The sequence below is a fragment of the Leptonychotes weddellii genome, chromosome 3 (genome assembly GCF_054177405.1).
Source record: "Leptonychotes weddellii isolate Sample4059 chromosome 3, ASM5417740v2, whole genome shotgun sequence".
NCBI classification, from domain to species: Eukaryota; Metazoa; Chordata; class Mammalia; order Carnivora; family Phocidae; genus Leptonychotes; species Leptonychotes weddellii.
In genome coordinates, this window is record NC_138371.1 from 8,411,655 (window position 1) to 8,429,703 (window position 18,049).

The 18,049-nt window shown below is 37.3% G+C and overlaps 1 protein-coding gene across 8 annotated transcripts in view; it reads left to right on the top strand.

Moving 5' to 3' along the window:
• Nucleotides 1-757: 757 nt before the first annotated feature.
• The window catches only part of TRIP12 (thyroid hormone receptor interactor 12), an 88,612-nt gene continuing 71,320 nt past the window's right edge, over nt 758-18,049 (top strand). For 7 of the 8 annotated variants that reach the window (XM_081813445.1, XM_081813447.1, XM_081813450.1 and 4 more), the window contains exons 1-3: nt 918-1,009; nt 1,868-1,990; nt 2,802-3,604. In XM_081813445.1, coding sequence (XP_081669571.1) covers nt 933-1,009; nt 1,868-1,990; nt 2,802-3,604 — 1,003 coding nt within the window. In that variant the 5' untranslated portion in view covers nt 918-932. Of the gene's footprint in view, nt 777-917; nt 1,010-1,867; nt 1,991-2,801; nt 3,605-18,049 lie in introns of those variants that run through there. The other variant, XM_081813449.1, reaches the window with a different exon arrangement.

An 18,049-nucleotide genomic window follows, 5' to 3' on the forward strand; every position in this document is an offset into this window, starting at 1 on the left:
GATTTTAAAATTACAATCAAGGAATACAGCAAGGGATATTTTAAATTTTATACTGAAGTAGAAATTGTGATTCAATTAAAAATTAATCCTTAGCAAACTTGACTAAAATAAGAATATAGAGAATCTGAATGACAATTTATAGATATTGATCTATGGATATTAAATTGTATACCCTGAAAACAGAACATTATACCTTTTAAAAAGTAATTAGGATGACTTGAAAACATACTCAATTTCTTTTCTTTTTTTTAAATAGAACTCTCAGATCTGTTAGTAAAAATGTAACAAAAAAGCAACTTCTAGAAATTAAATCTCTAATAGGAAACTCATGGGTTAACGTAATTTCAGTCTGGAAAAATGCAAACTAAATCACAGTGGATAAATCTTACAAGGTTCAGCTTGGAGACACTCAGAAAAACCATGTATCTTGAAAAATGCTTATATTCATTACTACAGTCAAGACTAAGACTTGAAAAGACTAATGTAGAGTTTTTAAGTAGTTGATCTACACTAGTAAGTCTTTAGAAAGTGCTAGCCTGTCATATATTAAAATCTTAAAAATGAAAATGATATTACGGATCCAAAAATATTTCTTTTTATTGAGAAGCTAATTTCATATCTTCTTTCAAGAATCCAGTAATGAACTCTTCTGGAAAAATGGAAGAAAAAAAATAAGAGACGAGAAACCTTAGAGCATCTTTTTGAAGAAATGGTGGAACTTGTATGATATGTTAAGAACTGTGTGGCATCCTTACAGATTCAATTAGAATCGTCATGTGAGGTTTCAGTGACTTATTTCTAAGTTCCTTTGAGATGATGTTCAGAATGAAATCCTTTAAAGAAATTTTTTTAACAAAGTAAACAACTTTGGTATTAATGAAACTTTGTTATTCTTACCAGAATATGCTCTTTTAATGTTACTTACATGAAGGATGGATGTTGTCTGTGAATTAAAAGAGTTGCATCTGTTAACGTTAATATCTCACCACTGTAACACCAGCTTTTCTGGGTATATATTAATGCATGCTCTTTTTTTTATTGCTTATGTAACTCTAATGTAATCATTGAGGTTAAAAAAAAAATCTAACAACTGAAAAACAGTTTATTCGTGTCCTGCAGACTTGCTCTTAGAACAATGCTGGCACAGCATTTGTTTTATTACAAATATAACCCAACCGTATATCAATGATGGACTCTCTTGAATGTTTTGTAATATTTTGTGGTCAGTTCTTTATCTCTTTCTCTAGCACTTCGTTTTTGGTGTACATTATATTAGTGCGTTACATTCTTAGCAAATATCATTCCGTTGATTTCATGTAAGTTTATTTACTGTTTAGGGCTCTAATGATTTTCTATGTAAAATCAGTTTGGGAATTGATTTCATCTGCCTCTGCATTTACTGTGCTAACCTGAATTATAATCTACAAATTGGGAATCAGTATCATTGTGAGATCACAGACTGCCTCTTCCATAAAGCTTTTAAGCTGTTACACTCACATTATCTATTAAAAGTAGTGTTTAGATTTCTAAAGGCCGGATTTGCTTTTTGCAAACATTTAGCCTATGTGGGTTTGCAGTACAATTGTTGAAAAATTCTTCATTGTTTAAGTAACTATAATATTGCTATTCAGTCATGAAACTTGGTATTAAAGACCTGCACTCTTGGGTATTGAGGTATTGGTTCTAAGGCAAATTTTTTGGCAAGATTATTTGGTAGAACAATAATTTAATTATGGAAATAATTGGGGAAAGGGTAGGATCAATAATGAATTGGGAGACTTTAAAAAAAAATATATAATTCACTTTTCAGTACTGTATTTGCATCTCAGTTTCCTGATAGATTTCTGTTTTGATTTTCTGCTGACAGGTCACATTTAGGGCAGGCAAAACATAAGGGATATAGCCCTCCTGAGAGTAGAAAATCTAATTCTAAGGCACCCAAAGTGCAGTCTAATACTTCTGAACTGTCAAGGGGACACCTTTCTAAAAGGTAAATCTTCACATTGCTTGTACATTTTCAAGGCAGAATTATTTGCATTTGAATCATTGCATAATATTAAAATTTAGCAGGTTATCCCAGGATGTTGTGATGTGTGTTTTCATTATTCCCTGAATGTAACTTTAAGGATTAATGGTTTACTTTGCAGTGATGTCAGTGCAGTAAGCTCTAGACAACGCATTTTTTTCCCTTGGTTAGAGAGCCGTGAGGTTCCCCTTTTGATTAAACCTTTATAGGCATCTGAAATGCCATTTTACTTTTTTTTGTTTTTAGTTTTTTATTGGTAGAGCCTAAGGTCAGTGATTTCTTAAGATCTAATTGGCAGGAGTCTTTTAGAAAGGAATGATAATATACTATATAATTTTCTTACCTTCATTTTGAAAGTTCCTAATAAGTGGTTATTTATTTCAAGCTTTGACAAAGAAGTTGTATTTGTGAATAGAGCATCAGTATTCTAGTATCAACTAGTTCTGAACTGCTAAGTATTCTTTTTCTTAATTCTTGTTTTGTGACTAGGAGGGTTAGTGTAAGTAATCGTTGGGCTAAAGAATTACTCTGATCTATTCAAATATTTGATCTTCTAATCAAATATTTAACCATCCAAAGTCACACCTGCCTTTTTTTTTTTTTTCCTGAACCATTTGAAAACCTGTGTTTATTTAGCCCTGGACTTAATCAGGAAACCTTTGCATCTTTTTTTTTTAAAGTATTATTTGCCCAGATTTGAGAAGTTAATAAGTATTTTACGACAGATACAGTGATGGCAGACTGATATTAACTCTCTTCTTATCTGACCTCTCAGAAGCTGCAGTTCATCATCTGCTGTCATAGTTCCACAACCAGAGGATCCAGACAGAGCCAATACTTCAGAAAGGCAAAAAACGGGGCAGGTGCCTAAGAAAGACAATTCTCGAGGAGTGAAACGCAGTGCTAGTCCAGACTACAACAGGACCAATTCTCCTAGCTCTGCCAAAAAACCAAAAGCACTTCAGCATACTGAATCTCCCTCTGAAACAAATAAGCCACATAGTAAGTCAAAGAAGAGACATTTAGACCAGGAGCAACAACTGAAATCTGCACCATCGCCCTCAACAAGTAAGGCTCATACCAGAAAGAGTGGGGCCGCTGGCAGTTCACGGAGTCAGAAAAGAAAGAGGACAGAGAGTTCTTGTATAAAAAGTGGTTCTGTGTCTGAGTCAACTGGTGCCGAAGAGAGATCTGCAAAACCCACCAAGCTGGCTTCAAAATCCGCCGCCTCGGCCAAAGCTGGGTGCAGCGCCATCACTGATTCTTCCTCCGCTGCCTCTACTTCCTCCTCCTCTTCTGCCGTTGCCTCGGCCTCCTCCACTGTACCACCAGGGGCCAGGGTGAAACAAGGAAAAGACCAGAACAAGGCCAGGCGTTCCCGTTCAGCATCCAGTCCCAGTCCCAGAAGAAGTAGCAGGGAAAAGGAACAGAGTAAAACTGGTGGCTCTTCAAAATTCGATTGGGCTGCTCGTTTCAGCCCTAAAGTTAGCCTTCCTAAAACCAAACTGTCTCTTCCAGGGTCTTCTAAGTCAGAGACCTCAAAACCTGGACCTTCTGGATTACAGGCCAAATTAGCAAGTAAGTGTATGGAAATATCTTCTTTTTTTCTTCTTCTTCCTTTTTTTCCCATGGACATTTTTCTTGGTTTGTCAGAAGTGATTATGCTTTCAAGGTAGTCAGATTTGTTTGTTTTGTTTTGTTTTTGCAGCTTGAGGCAGTCTTAGGTTTTTACTGTATCCATTCGTAACAATACATAATACTTGATACTGCGTTTAGTTTTAAGGAGACCTGTCAGGAATGCTGCCTTCTTATCTCTAAGTGGTCACACTGTAGTGCCTGTATCTTTATCCTTGTAGCCCCTGCTACTAAGTTATTTCCTATTATCAGGGTGGGACGTCAAGTTGGATCTTTTATAACCAGACAGCAAAATTATTTCAGTTATGAGTTGCTTTTGTCTGTGTTCAAAAGTCAAATGGTGGGGTGTTTTTTTTGGGGGGGGGGGAGGTTTGGTATGTATTGTACTGTCACACCATATTTGGGTCATTAGGAGATGTTAAGACCCTGGAGGAGATGAAATCGATTCGATCCTTCTTTACTGGTATTGATTCATTTTTAGGGATGAATGTTGTGTAAACCCAAGGATTTATACCATATATACCATTTATACCATTATATATTCAGTATTCATGAAATACTGAGCTAAATTTTCAGAATAAATGTAGCCTAGTATAAATGAAATCTTATTCACATGTCCTACTTAATGGCCTTTAAAGAGCTTAGTCTGAAGATGAATACCTTTTACGTTCCATACACTGGGCTCTAGTCCCACGTAAATGGGAAAGAATGTTGCCCTCTTGAACAGTGGAGTGGAACCAGCATTTCAGAATAATACTTTTCAAGCAAAGAAACAAACTAGGTGAGAGATAGGGATCTTGAGGCACTTGTCTTTTTCTCTTTTGTTCAAAAGACTTCTTCAGGGAAGCCGACTCTTCATGTCATTAGAACTGATTAGAGCTGGTGGTGGCCTTCTTCAGTTACGTGATTGCTGTAATGCTGAAGGCTGTTCTTTTTTCTGTTTTGAGAAATCTAAAAAACACAAATAGAATAATACAGCATTTACGTCCAGTTTCAGCATTTAATTTTTGTAATATTTATCCAGGAAGCTCGCTTTTCACCATCCCCCCCCCAGAACATTTTTAGATTTATATTTTGATAGGGCTAGAACCTTTTCTTGGTTATTGAAAATTTTGCATAGTGTTGTAGTATTCTTGTCAAAGTTTAGCTAATAGTGGATCAGCCTAACCTACTGTTGGATCAGAGACAGTTGTTAGTTCTGTTTCCTTTAACCCTATTATCTGTGCTTCCACTTGATTCAATATTTGCTAAACTTAGAAAAGAATACTAGTAGACACTACGTAAAATCTTGTTTAACCTATACCATAGGGTTATCTGCTTTTATACCTCTTCCTTTCTGTTTTGAAGTGAAGTAGAACCACGCATGCACATTTGTCTCCAGTGTAGTAGCTGTGCGACCTCCACAGCCGTTGGGCCAGGGTGAGTTTTGTAGCTAGTTTGGTGGGATTCACTCCTCCGTTTTCTGCCTTCCGGTATGCTTTACTTGCAGAGCTCATCTCCTGCAGCTCTGATTTCTCAGAGGTTCCAGGGCAGGGCCAGAGCAGATTGTTCTTGAGTCCTCGACTCTTCTTAGACAACTAGTTTTCTTTGGAGTCTGTTCGTATAATTTTTGAGGAGAAAACCTGACCCCCAGTGCAGTTTCTTTGGTTTCTCTACATGAGAAAGTGCCGTGAGTTCTGATGTGACCCCTGGGCCATAATAAAACCAGACGGTCTATGAAGCTCACTCTGCACATGGTGACAAATGGAGTAAAACTCAGCTTGTATTGTCCTCCTCACGTTCACAAAATCTGCCTGTGTCGTATGTTCACGAATACCGCTTTTCCATTTTCACTATCACGACCCTAGTTCTCAGCTCTAATTATAGCCCAAGCTGTTGAAATAGGAGAAGGGAACCAGCATTTATTTTGCATCTAATAAATGCCAGGTATTTTACATATGCAGTCCATTTAACTTTTTTATAAAATGGTGTTTAATGATAGTTATTAAGAAAACTTATTTCAAGGAGGTGGAATAAGCTGCCTGGTGACATATCTCACAAATGGCAGAACTAGAATTGGAAGATGGAGGCTATGTGTAACTTGAAGCCCCACTGCTTCCTTCTCTTCACCACATTTCACCCCTGTTAGTTTTCTGTGTTGTACTGTCACACCATATTTGGGTCATTAGGAGATGATAAGACCCTGGAGGAGATGAAATCAATTCGATCCTTCTTTACTGGTATTGATTCATTTTTTTTTTTTTTAATTCTTTTTTAAGATTTTGTTTATTTATTTGACAGAGAGAGACACAGCGAGAGAGGGAACACAAGCAGGGAGAGTGGGAGAGGGAGAAGCAGGCTTCCCAGTGGGCAGGGAGCCCGATGCGAGGCTCGATCCCAGGACCCTGGGATCATGACCTGAGCCGAAGGCAGACGCTTAACCAACTGAGCCACCCACGCGCCCCGGTATTGATTCATTTTTAGGGATGAATATTGTGTGAACCCAAGGATTTATACCATTCCATTCACTACCTGTTCGCTTATTTGCAAATAAGTGAAAAACATTTCAGACAAAATAGTAGGGAATATTTCTATGTAACATTCTTACAAGTGCCTGATAACTTGTAAATCCTTTACACGGACCATGTCATTTACTCCTCATCAGCCCTGTGTGGCAGATACTGTTATTTCCATCTTAGAAGTAAGGAAACTCAGGATCAGTGGTCAGTTTGCCTCCCTAAGGTCACAGAACCAAGAAGCCATAGAGCCAAGAGTCCTTCCAATTTTAGTATATGTGCTGCCGAAGTGAGCACTATAGAGCCAGAGTCAAACCCAGACCATCTGGTTCCAGAAATCAGTCGTGAGACGAGGATGCATAGGATTGAGTAGATTGGGTGAGCTAAATCTAGGAAGACTTCTTGAGGTCAGACAGGACAGGGTGGATTTTAGGCATGATTACATATGTCACTTGGGGAAAAGAGTTTACATAGGAAGCAATACCGCAATAGAACTGACAGTACTTGGTAATTTTACTTAAGAATATGGGGCAAAGCTAGGTATTTTATGGGAATCTCTTGAGTTTCAAGTAATGGCATGTTGGGGATAGAAAACCCTTATTAAAGAGGTGAAAATCCTGGGTTTGAATCCTAGTTCTGCCATTCTGTCAACTGGCAACTATGGGAAAGTTTGTAGCCTTTTCCTTCTAAATGGGCATAATAGCTTATTTGAGGAATAAATGATTATATGACAACACTAAGCATAGTAATTAGTACATGAGATGCATTGTAGAATTTAGAACAGAAATTGAGTATGTTAAGACAGAAACCATATTCAGCAACCTTTTGAGAGTGAAGGATTGATAAATCCCAGCCACTGATCAAGTTTAAGGTATAACTGTTTTCAGATTTGGAAGATCTATATTTGAAGTTATCTCTTAGTTTTGTGAGGTTGGGCAAATCATGCAGCCTAATTCCTGATCTTACTTGCAAAATGATAATGATACTCATTCTTGTGAAGCTTAAATAAATGAATGCATGTGAAAATAACTTTGTATAATTAAAGTACTGTACTAACATATAATGGTGACTTGAGAGATATTGCCATATATTTGAAGGGCTCTTTACGCATGAGGAGATTCCCCCCCCCCGCCCAAACATCAAGACATGGGGCGTTAATTCAGTGGGTAGAGTTTGAGAGGCAAGTTTCTGATTACCGTATCTCGTGGAACCAGAATCTGTATGTTATCCAAAAAATGGATTTGGCCACTTCGTGAGATAGAAAGCATTCCAAATTGGGTAGATTATTTGTTTTCTTCAACTTTTGTGAACCTATTAATTAGAATATGATAGGTTTTCTTGGGTAAAGAATCACTGATACGGTTGGTCAGTAAAGCTTCATGGGAAAAAAATTGTTAACAAATTGTAGGAGTAATGGTACTTACATGATACTTTATGAAAACTCATTTCCCATGGTTGAATACTACTGGAGGAGATTTGGGGTTACATTAACACATTGAAGGCTGTGAGAAATCTTACGCAACTTCTGCATATTTTATAGATTTGCTTGACCTAGGGAAGACGGCAGTGGTCCGAGGAACCTTTGGGAAATGATATAATACATTTAGTCAGGATACTTGAGCAAGAAAACCTTTCCCAGTGTGTTGTTTCAGCAACTGTTAACAGACCGACGAACGAGTTCCTGGTCAGGAATTAGGGCTGGCGGGAGAACTATGGAAACAGCTACTTTTGTGATGGGCTTCCTGAAGCCTTGTGGCTTGCCAGCTGCAGCTGATCAAAATAGCTCTGTGACAGAGGTCACACTGTATCAGTTGATAGAAGTCTTGAGAATACCCCAGAAGGGACAATGTTATGTGACAATTTTTAATATGCATTAAGGGATTATTCTTGCTTCGTGTTGTTTAGCATAAGTAAACAGACATTCTCAGAAATTTGTATAGCATAAATGTAAAACCAGTTCGGAACTGTAACGATACAAGTGATTTTTGAAAATATTTTTATATTTTAATATATTTAAAACTTTTAAAAATTAGTATGGCTTCAAGATCTATTTTGCTAATCTGACTTCTTTTAAAAGAAAGCCAATCTTGAAGTAATACAACTTTCCGAGTATGTAGTGTCTGACTAGTAGAAGGTGATGGATGGTGTAGAAATACAACAAAGTTTGTGATCAAAATCTGGGCTGTTATGGAACTTATTTATAGCAAAATTTAAAGATATTCTATTTCTAGTCTAATGTGTCTATTTGTAGATCTGGTTTCCTCTCATTATTTAAGTGGACATCATGTGCACATTATTAATAACCTAGTCAGCAATAGTTACCAGCTTATTTCCATCTTGAGTTTCATGCTCTTCTGGTGACTTGCATGCAGCCTGTGGCCATTATTAGAACTAGACAAGAACCAGGCAGATGCAGAATTCTGGGAAGGTAATTCTGCTGAAATTAGGACTCTATCATCAGTCTGAGACTGAGACCTGGTTCTTCACATCCCTAGCATGGAGGGAAGAAATAAGAATGTGTTGAACAGGAGAGAATTTAAGAGTTAAAATCTTGGTTTCACCTTGAGTCTTAAAGGGTCATCCATACCGAGTCTAAATAATTAAATTATCTTTTCACCTCATGAGGTGTTGGCTGAGGAGCTTAAAGGGAAAAGGATTGAGTGTTGAGAGTTTTCTGTATTACAAGACAGCTAGTAAAATAATTTAGCAACTTAAACCTCTAATAATTTTAATATGTAAGTGCTTTGAAAAATTACTGATTTCTAATAATTTTGAGGCTTTTAAAAATACATTAAAATTAGAAAAATGAGTTGCCAAATTAAAAAAGAACACTGAACAGAAACAATCAGCCTCTTTGTTAAGAAGGCTTTGTTTTACTTTTAAAATTGTTATTATTTTTTAAAGATTTATTTATTTTAGAGAGAGTACGTGCACGAACATGAATGGGGGAGGGGTAGAGGGAAGGGGGTGGGGGGCTAGAGAGAGAGAGAGAGGGAGAAGCAGACCTCACTGAGCACAGAGCCAGATGTGGGGCTTGATCTCAACGACCTGAGCTGAAATCAAGTCCAGTGCTCAACCAGCAGAGCTACGCAGGCACCCCAAGGAAGGCTTTTATTTTACATTGCAAATTTTAAATAATCATGGTATGTATTTTTGTATACCGGGTCAGAATAAGAATTAATTTAGCCAAATTACATTTTACTAAAGTTACATAAAAGTTTTAAAAAACAGCAGTCTTCCTGCCACATTGCCCTTCCCCAGTGCTGATTATTTTGGTATTTATTTCCATCTATATAGAATATGTGCTCGTATGTTTATTGGTTGGGTTTTTTTTTCAGTTTGAGCACTATTGCCTGCCCTTTATGAGAGTTACCGCACCTCTATACCCACCAACCTTGTACTGTGTACACTTCCCCTTTGCCTAGGTGTGATCAGTGCCTGCCCGATGTTTATATGGATACGTAAGTGCATAAATGCCGTTTACCAGAGTCCATCGGAAGGGTTCCTTTCTTACACATTTTTGTTTTTCTTGATTTAAATAATTATTTTGTTGATGTTGTTTTCCTTTTCTGTGAACCCATTATTCCAAACAATTTACTAATTGTTTAAATCTTTTATCAAGCTGTCTGCTTGGTTTTGTTAAATTGTCCTGAAGAAATAAGGCCTCTGGATGGCTGCTCTTTTATGCCTGCTTCACAGCTTTTATTTATTTAGCCTGGGCATTTTCTTCAGTCTTTCGTTTAGCTTTCTGTTTCCAGATCCCACATCGTCTTTCCCGGTTCACTATTTTGTTACGATGGAATGTATCTTCTTCCACTTGATTTCTAAGAAAAAAAGCTATGAGATTTTTAAAAGGATTTTTTAAAATTGTCTTTATTGTCTTCAGATATTGACTGAAAATACACAACCTTGGTACTAGTTTGATTGGATATAGAGTGCTGGGTTAGAAATGATTCTTAAAAATTTTGAAGAATCACATTATTTTTAAGCTTTCTTTACTGGAAACATTCTGATTCCTGATCTGTTGTATATGTAACCCATTCTACAAGCTTGCAGATCTTTACCTCCATTATTTAGACATGTCATGGTATTGCCACAGCTGTGGGTTTGGTCTCATTTTTTGTTAGGGTGACCAGCAGTCCTGGTTTCCCTTGGATCTCTCAGGACTCAGCCTTAAAACCAGGGTTATAGCCAAACAAACAGGATGGTTGTTCACTGTATCCTTGTTTCTTTTCTCTTTCTAGATCTCCTATTATTTTGGATGATTGTCCTCTTGGAAATTTCTGATGTTTTCATTCTGGCTTTGCTTTTTTCTTCTACTTTCTGATAGATTTCTTCAACTTCTTCCAGCCTTTCTATTGATTTTTTTTTCTTCCTGTTCTCTTGTTTTTATTTTCAAGAGGTTATTTTGTTCTCATTTCCTTTTTATTATGGATGCATTTCTTTTTTTGAGGACATTGATGGTGAGTTTTCTTTACACAGCTCTCATGAAGTTTTTTGGGGGGAGGGAGGTTGGTTTGGTTTTGATTTTTCCTATTGGGAATTTTCCACAGGTTTTGATAATTCCTGGTTGTTTCCTCATACTCAGGTTTTTGGTCCACCAACACTTAATTTGTAAACTCTGAGCACATAGAAGAGATTTCACTGAAATCCATTCTCTAGTGATCTGTTTGGGCTAGTCATTACGAAACCTATCATTATTTTTAGATCTTTTTCTTTGGTGAAATTCCACAGAGAGGATTCCTTCACACTCCTGCCTAGAGGTAAAAGCTGAACTGACCGAGGGCTGGGGGTTGAGCAGGAAAAGAGGCCTAGGAAAGAAGCCATCTGTCATCTAATCTGTTTACACTTGATCTCCCCACCCCCTCTCATTTTGGTGCGGTGCACCTAGATACAGCTGTGTACTTTAATTGAGAATTTCTTTATTTTATACTTTCTAAAGAATAGAGGTCTTGTGTTTTGCTGGGTCAGCAGAGACAGTTATCCAGCTGTGCAAGTGGGGGAGGGGAGCGGGGGATCTGACTGCTTCAGAAACAGCCTATCAACCAATCCTCAGTTTTAATTCCAGAGTCATCCCAGAGGTACCTGGTACCATCAATTCCTGAACTTTGTGGGATTCTGAGTGTCATTCTCATTGGTAATTTATCTCAGTTTTCTGCTTTAAGTTTTCTGGAATTTCTAGTGCTGGGATTTCTGCTTTTCATCTTGTAAAATTGTGATAGTAATCTCTTCCATTCATCTCATCCTTGTGGATTTATGCCTCAGATTCTTTTAATGCTAGTTTAGTGGAGTTTCTGGAGAGGACAGAAGTGAATGTATGTGTGTCCAGGTATCTGTCTTTAACAGAATGCACACACTTTGTCATGTATATGCACATATTTCATCAAAACTTGGCGCTTGCTCTGTATGACAGTAGAGTGTCCATTATAAGCCACACTCCATGCTAGACATGTAACACATTAAATTTTATCCTCATGACAACAGAATGAGGTAGTATCTGTGTTTTAGGTTTGAAGAAACTGAAGTGCTTTATTTGCCTAAACACTAGACCTTTTTCCTTTCAAAAGAACTATAAGTTACATCATTTGAATGGCTGTAAATGGACGTATCCTAATTTAGCTCATTCTCAATTAATGGGCATTTACATTGTTCTAAATTTTTTAAATTGACTAGAGCTTTGTAATTTACAGCATTATCTCCTTGTTAGGTTTCTGATTATGTTCTTTTTAAATATTGATGTATATTTTGAAATTGCCTGTAGAAATAAATGAATTTACATTCCCACTAGTAGTGTAAAATGCCAATCTGTTCATATACTTACTAGCTAAGACAGTATTCCTGCAGTTTTTATTACTGGTGTTTACTTAACCATTCCCTATTATTGGACATTTAGCTCTTTTCCAGTATCTCATTATTAAAATAATGGTTAGATGAATATCTTTTGTATATTTCTAATGTGTTTAATTTGTATTGCCAAATCAATGCATGAAATTGCTCTGCATTGGCTAGAAAATAAAAACTTGGCTTAGAAAATTCCATTTGGGATTTACCTTACTGCCATCTGCAAAGCTCATCTTTTATTGTTACTGAATGATTTTAAAATAAACATCTATGATCCCTTATATGCTAGGTTACTTTCCATTTTGTGAATTTATTTTGGCAAAGTAACCATTAGTAAGGATGTATATACTGAAAGCAACACCAGGTTATACCAGGTTCTCGTGATTCTATTTTGGCTGAAGGAATCAAGATCAAGTTACTGAAAATATTCCCACTGTTAGTTCTCTTTATTGGGCCTACTTTTTCCGGTAGCTAAATGGCCCCATTGCATGATTCTAAATTGAACTCTTCATGTGCGATAGTACTCATGTTATTTGGTGCATTTTTTTTCCTTTTATGAAGAAAAAACAAGTCATTCTGAATACCTTTTGAAACAGATACAACATGTAAATAAATGGATAATTGATAGCTTTTTATCTTATTTTATTTATTTTAAAGATTTTATTTATTGAGAGAGAGTGAGTGAGACAGAGCACAAGCGGGGTGGGGTGGTGGTGGTGGTGGTCAGAGGCAGAGGGCGAGGGACAAGCCAACTCCTGCTGAGCAGGGAGTCCAACCCCTGGACTCTGGGATCATGACCTGAGAGCTAAAGGCAGGTGCTTAACCAACTGAGCCACCCAGGTGCTCCATTTGATAGCTTTCTAAAATATATAAACAAATTGGGGATTTGCATTTCAAAACCCAATCCTCCCCGCACCTCTCCCAAAAAACCAATCCTAATCATCCTTTGATACCTTGAAATGTAAATGAATTGTAGCAGTTTTGAATACCCTTGTTTAAAATAACTGGTGTATCTTATTCATTGGTTTGTCTACTGTACCATTTTAAAAAGGAGATGTATTTGTTATCTCTGGGAGTATTGCAAAAATTTTAAGTAAAAAAATCAAGTTAACTAATTCTAGAAAAATTACTTGAAAATGAGATATTGTTTAGCTCAGGTCTTCTTTTTCTTCTTAAAATACAAGGGATTTTCTTTTGTTTGTATTTTGTTTTGGACAAGTTTTTGTTTTTTAAATTTTTATCTGATTCTTGAAACTTAGGTGAGTCCATATACTGTTCTTCCTTTTTCTTTTCAAAGTCCAAGTCAGTAATTATTATTATTATTTTAAGGTCCATATAGTAAATATTTTAGGTTTTACTACCACCTACAGATTTTATTACATATTCTTCTTTTTAACAACTCCCTAAAATGTAAAAATCATTCTTAGCTAGTGGAAGTTACAAAAACAGGTTGCCAGTTGGAATTTGGCCCACAAGCTGCAGTTTGTCAACATCTACCTTAGCCCCTCCAATTTTTTTTTTTTTTTAAAGATTTTATTTATTTATTTGAGAGAGAGAGAATGAGAGAGAGCACATGAGAGGGGGGAGGGTCAGAGGGAGAAGCAGACTCCCTGCTGAGCAGGGAGACCGATGCGGGACTCGATCCCGGGACTCCAGGATCATGACCTGAGCCGAAGGCAGTCGCTTAACCAACTGAGCCACCCAGGCGCCCCTTAGCCCAAAAATTTTAATATAATTGTATATTATATGAGGTATGTATATAAAAACATGGTATATATTATATGATGTGTGGCATATACACACATAAACACTGGTCAGTTCATATGACTGTAAAGCCAATAGATTGGCTAGCTTCAGGCTTGACTGGGTCCAGGAGCCCAAAAAGATGACCCTGTCAGGCCCAAACCTATATTATGACTCTCACACCTTCCCCTCTCCTCCCCAGAGATGCTGTCCAATCATTTATGTATTAAATTGTAAGAAAGTCCCTGATTTCCTTGGATCATATGCCTATCCTTGAACGAATCACTATTTTGGATGCAGGGTTGTATTTGACTATGATGGAAATAGTCTGGCCAATTTGAGTCCGATTCATATAGTGGGAATGTACTGTGAATGGTACTTCCATCAGTATCACATGGAGAAGGGGTAGGATAGAGTTCTCAAAAGAATTAAAAAAAAACAACAGGGTGTTCAGAACAAGGGTTTCTGGGTCTTATACAAGAGATGTCTACTTGATTTTATTTATTTGTTTATTTTAAAAGATTTTATTTATTTGAGAGAGACAGAGATAGCAAGAGAGTATGAAAGTGGAGGAGAGCGGGAGAAGCAGGCTCCCTGACATGGGGCTTGATCCCAGGACCCTGGGATCATGACCTGAGCCACCCAGGTCCCCTACTTGATCATTTTTTAAAGGTCACTTTGAAATGAATATGTAAGTTGGAGAATAAAAACGTTAATGCAGTTGAATTCAGTCATTATTCACTGAATAAAGGTGTTAGGTCAGTCTCTCCCCCATCTCACTTGATTTTCAAACAACCTTAGCAATACATTGACATTTAGGTTTATTTTCACTATACAACAGAAGGAATCTTTAGGAAACTGGAACGTTTAATTATTGCATTGTTAGATTATTTTATCATGGGGGCTATATTTTTATTGTGGGACCATATGTGTATGGTCAAAGATTAGCATCCTCATTTAATTCATGAAAGAATTAAAAATGGAATAAAAGCATGACTGTGAATATGTATTATCTAATTACGCTTACTTTTAAAGAAACTTAATGGAATTACTAGTGAAAACCATACCTTTCTAGGATGAATATTGTTTTACCTCTGGTTATTCTTGTCCTGAAGTAGGCAGATCCTGTGACGAGTGCTCATTCCTCCTGCCAAAATTACACAGTGGAAATCATTTCAGCATATTGTAATGCAAGGAGTAGTACTTTTGAAAGTTTGAAGTAGAGAAGAAAAATCACTATGAGTAGAAAGCACCAAGATCATACCTATGTTTATTTTAGTTGAGGGTCCAGAAAATAAAATTTCTAAGGCCCTCACCTGTTCATTCTTTTAAGATATTATATTTGAGAAGTCCAAGCTTACAACTGGATACATGAGGGATTTAGTTATTTCACATTTTGTATGTCCTGACTTTGCAAAAAAACTAATGTTTTAACAAAAGATGAAGCCCTGAACTGCATGCAAATTAGCTGGGGGTTAGGAATACCTGTCTCCCCCCCCCCCCCAAAAAAGGTAAGACATACATATGCTGTAGAGAAACAAAGCAATTAGGACTTTTAAGAGAATAATACTAACTTCCAGTTTCACTTTTACCACAGGAATAAAGATTAACAGAATATATTTGTAGGAACAACAATGTATATTCTTATACCAAAATAATGTCAAAAGCTTTGATGGAAGTATGTCTACATTTATACCTAAATTCATTACACAAAGGCTTCGTAGACATTAATATATTAATTTGGCCAGTAGGTATTCTGGATGCTTCTCTGAGTGGCCTCATAAAAATAAGTGATAAACTTAGCGTTGCTGCATTACAGCCTCTGTGTATGTTTGTGTGTGTGCACGCGTGTGCCTGTGTTCCCGTGCACATGAATTTTAATTCGTTCTCACTGGGTTGTTGGTTTACACTTACATTGTTTCCTCTTTTATTGAAATAACCCTTACTTGACCAGTAGAATGGAAGGAAACACATTTTGATTCTACAAAACTACAGTGTTTTTATATGAAGTGTTTTAACATGTCCTAAGTGAACCTGTAAGGCACAACTTTAACTTTGGCCCTAAGTGTATTGAAGATGTAGTAGCCTCTGTTCTGCTTCAAAATAAACATAAGAATTGTGTAGTCTGTCTGGGTTATGCCTTTAAGCAAGTCAGTTAATAGTTTTATGTCTGAAGAGTAAGAATTATCATAACTTTGTATCTCAAAGTGCTTTTGAAAACTATAGCCAATCTAAAACTGTCAGTACGGTATGTTCTGGCATTGTCAGCTGACTGGCCAGAAGAAGGTTAAACTATCCCCATTCTCTGGGCAGAGCTTACTCTGTAAACGACTTCCGCTTTCCTTTTTCCCAGAAAGTTCGACATTTGTAATCTTCTTTTTTTTTTTTTAAAGATTTTATTTATTTATTTGAGAGAGAGAGAATGAGAGAGAGCACATGAGAGTGGGGAGGGTCAGCGGGAGAAGCAGACTCCCCGCCAAGCAGGGAGCCCGATGCGGGACTCGATCCAGGGACTCCAGGATCGTGACCTGAGCCGAAGGCAGTTGCTTAACCAGCTGAGCCACCCAGGCGCCCAACATTTGTAATCTTCTAAAGAATGTTTTAGATTGAAAGAATTTATAGAGTTCTTCCAACGTTTGACTTGATTTACTTAAAAATACTGTTAAGTTAGTAATTATCAGTCTTTACCACCTGTGAGGTGTTTCCCTGTTCCAATTTTTGGAGCAGATACACATGTGAAAGCTATTTTTGTCTCCCATCCTGGCCTCAGGTAATGTTACAAATGGGGAAACGTCTTTTCCACTATAGAGCTTTATATGTAAGCAGCTCCTTTATCATGGGATTGCCTTTCAGAAAACAGAATATTTGGGCTTATCTCTCCTACTTTATCAGGCTAATTGGAGTCATGTCAAATAGTCTGACAGTCATTTTACGTTGCAGCATGATTATAACAGCAGTTCAAAATATTTTTCTATCTACTCTCTTGTTTTGGTTCTCCTCTGTCCGTCCTTCCATCCATCCTTCCTTTCTTTTCTTTCTTTCTTTCCTTTTTAAAGATTTATTTATTTATTCCAGAGAGAGAGTGCAGTGGGGAGGGGCAGAGGGAGAGAGGGGGAGAGAGTCTCAAGCAGACTCCGCATTGAGTGCAGAGCCCAGTGCGGGGCTCAGTCTCAGGACCCTGAGATCACCACCTGAGCTGAAACCAAGAGTTGGGCGCACATGTGACTGTGCCACCCAGGTGCCCTCTACTTTTCTGTAATTTAGTACATTTCTCTTAAATTTCACACCAACAATGGATAAAGAGATTGTGGCATATCCATTCAAGGAATGCCTCTCCACAGTAGAAAGGAATGGACTGTAAATCTCAGCAACATGAAATCTCCAAAAACACTGTATGACTCCATTTTTATGAAATTCTAGAATAGGCAGTAAGGACAGATCAGTGGTTGCCAGAGGCCTGAAGTGTGGGTGAGGGGATTAACTGTAAGGGGCCCAAAGAGACTTCTAAGAGTAATGGCAGTGTTCTGTCCTGATCCGATTGTGGTGTTGGTTATATGCGTCAATACATTTGTTCAGCTCCATATTTAAACTGAGTATATTTTATCATAAGGAAATGGCATTTGAATGAAATTGTTTAAAAGAAAGTTAAATATCTAACTCTAAAATAGGACATGAGTAGTGAAAGTATAAAAGTTTTGGTCAGAACATACACTGTCATCTCATAAGCAGTATAGCAGCACTGAACAGTGTCATTGCTAGCGTCCATTACTGTGTCATGGTATGTGTGATGATATTTAGTTAAGTGTCACATAAACTAATATTAGTGACAACAATACAGGGGTTTTTAAAGTATGTTAGAGGTGAAAACATTGTGGAGTGTTTTACTATAACATGCACTCATGTTTTTTTTCTATGATTTGTGCGTTTTTAAGTCTATTCTAACTTAGTTGCACAATTCAAATAGAAAGGTAAGTATAATTTGATGTTTTCTGGAACTTTTTTTTTTTTTTTAAGATTTTTTATTTATTTATTTGAGACTGAGAGAATGAGAGACAGTGAGCATGAGAGGGAGGAGGGTCAGAGGGAGAAGCAGACTCCCCGCCGAGCAGGGAGCCCGATGCGGGACTCGATCCCGGGACTCCAGGATCATGACCTGAGCCGAAGGCAGTCGCTTTACCAACTGAGCCACCCAGGCGCCCTGGAACGTTATTTAAAAATAATTTCTGGGGGCACCTGGGTGGCTCAGTCATTAAGCGTCTGCCTTCGGCTCAGGTCATGATCCCAGGGTCCTGGGATCGAGCCCCGCATC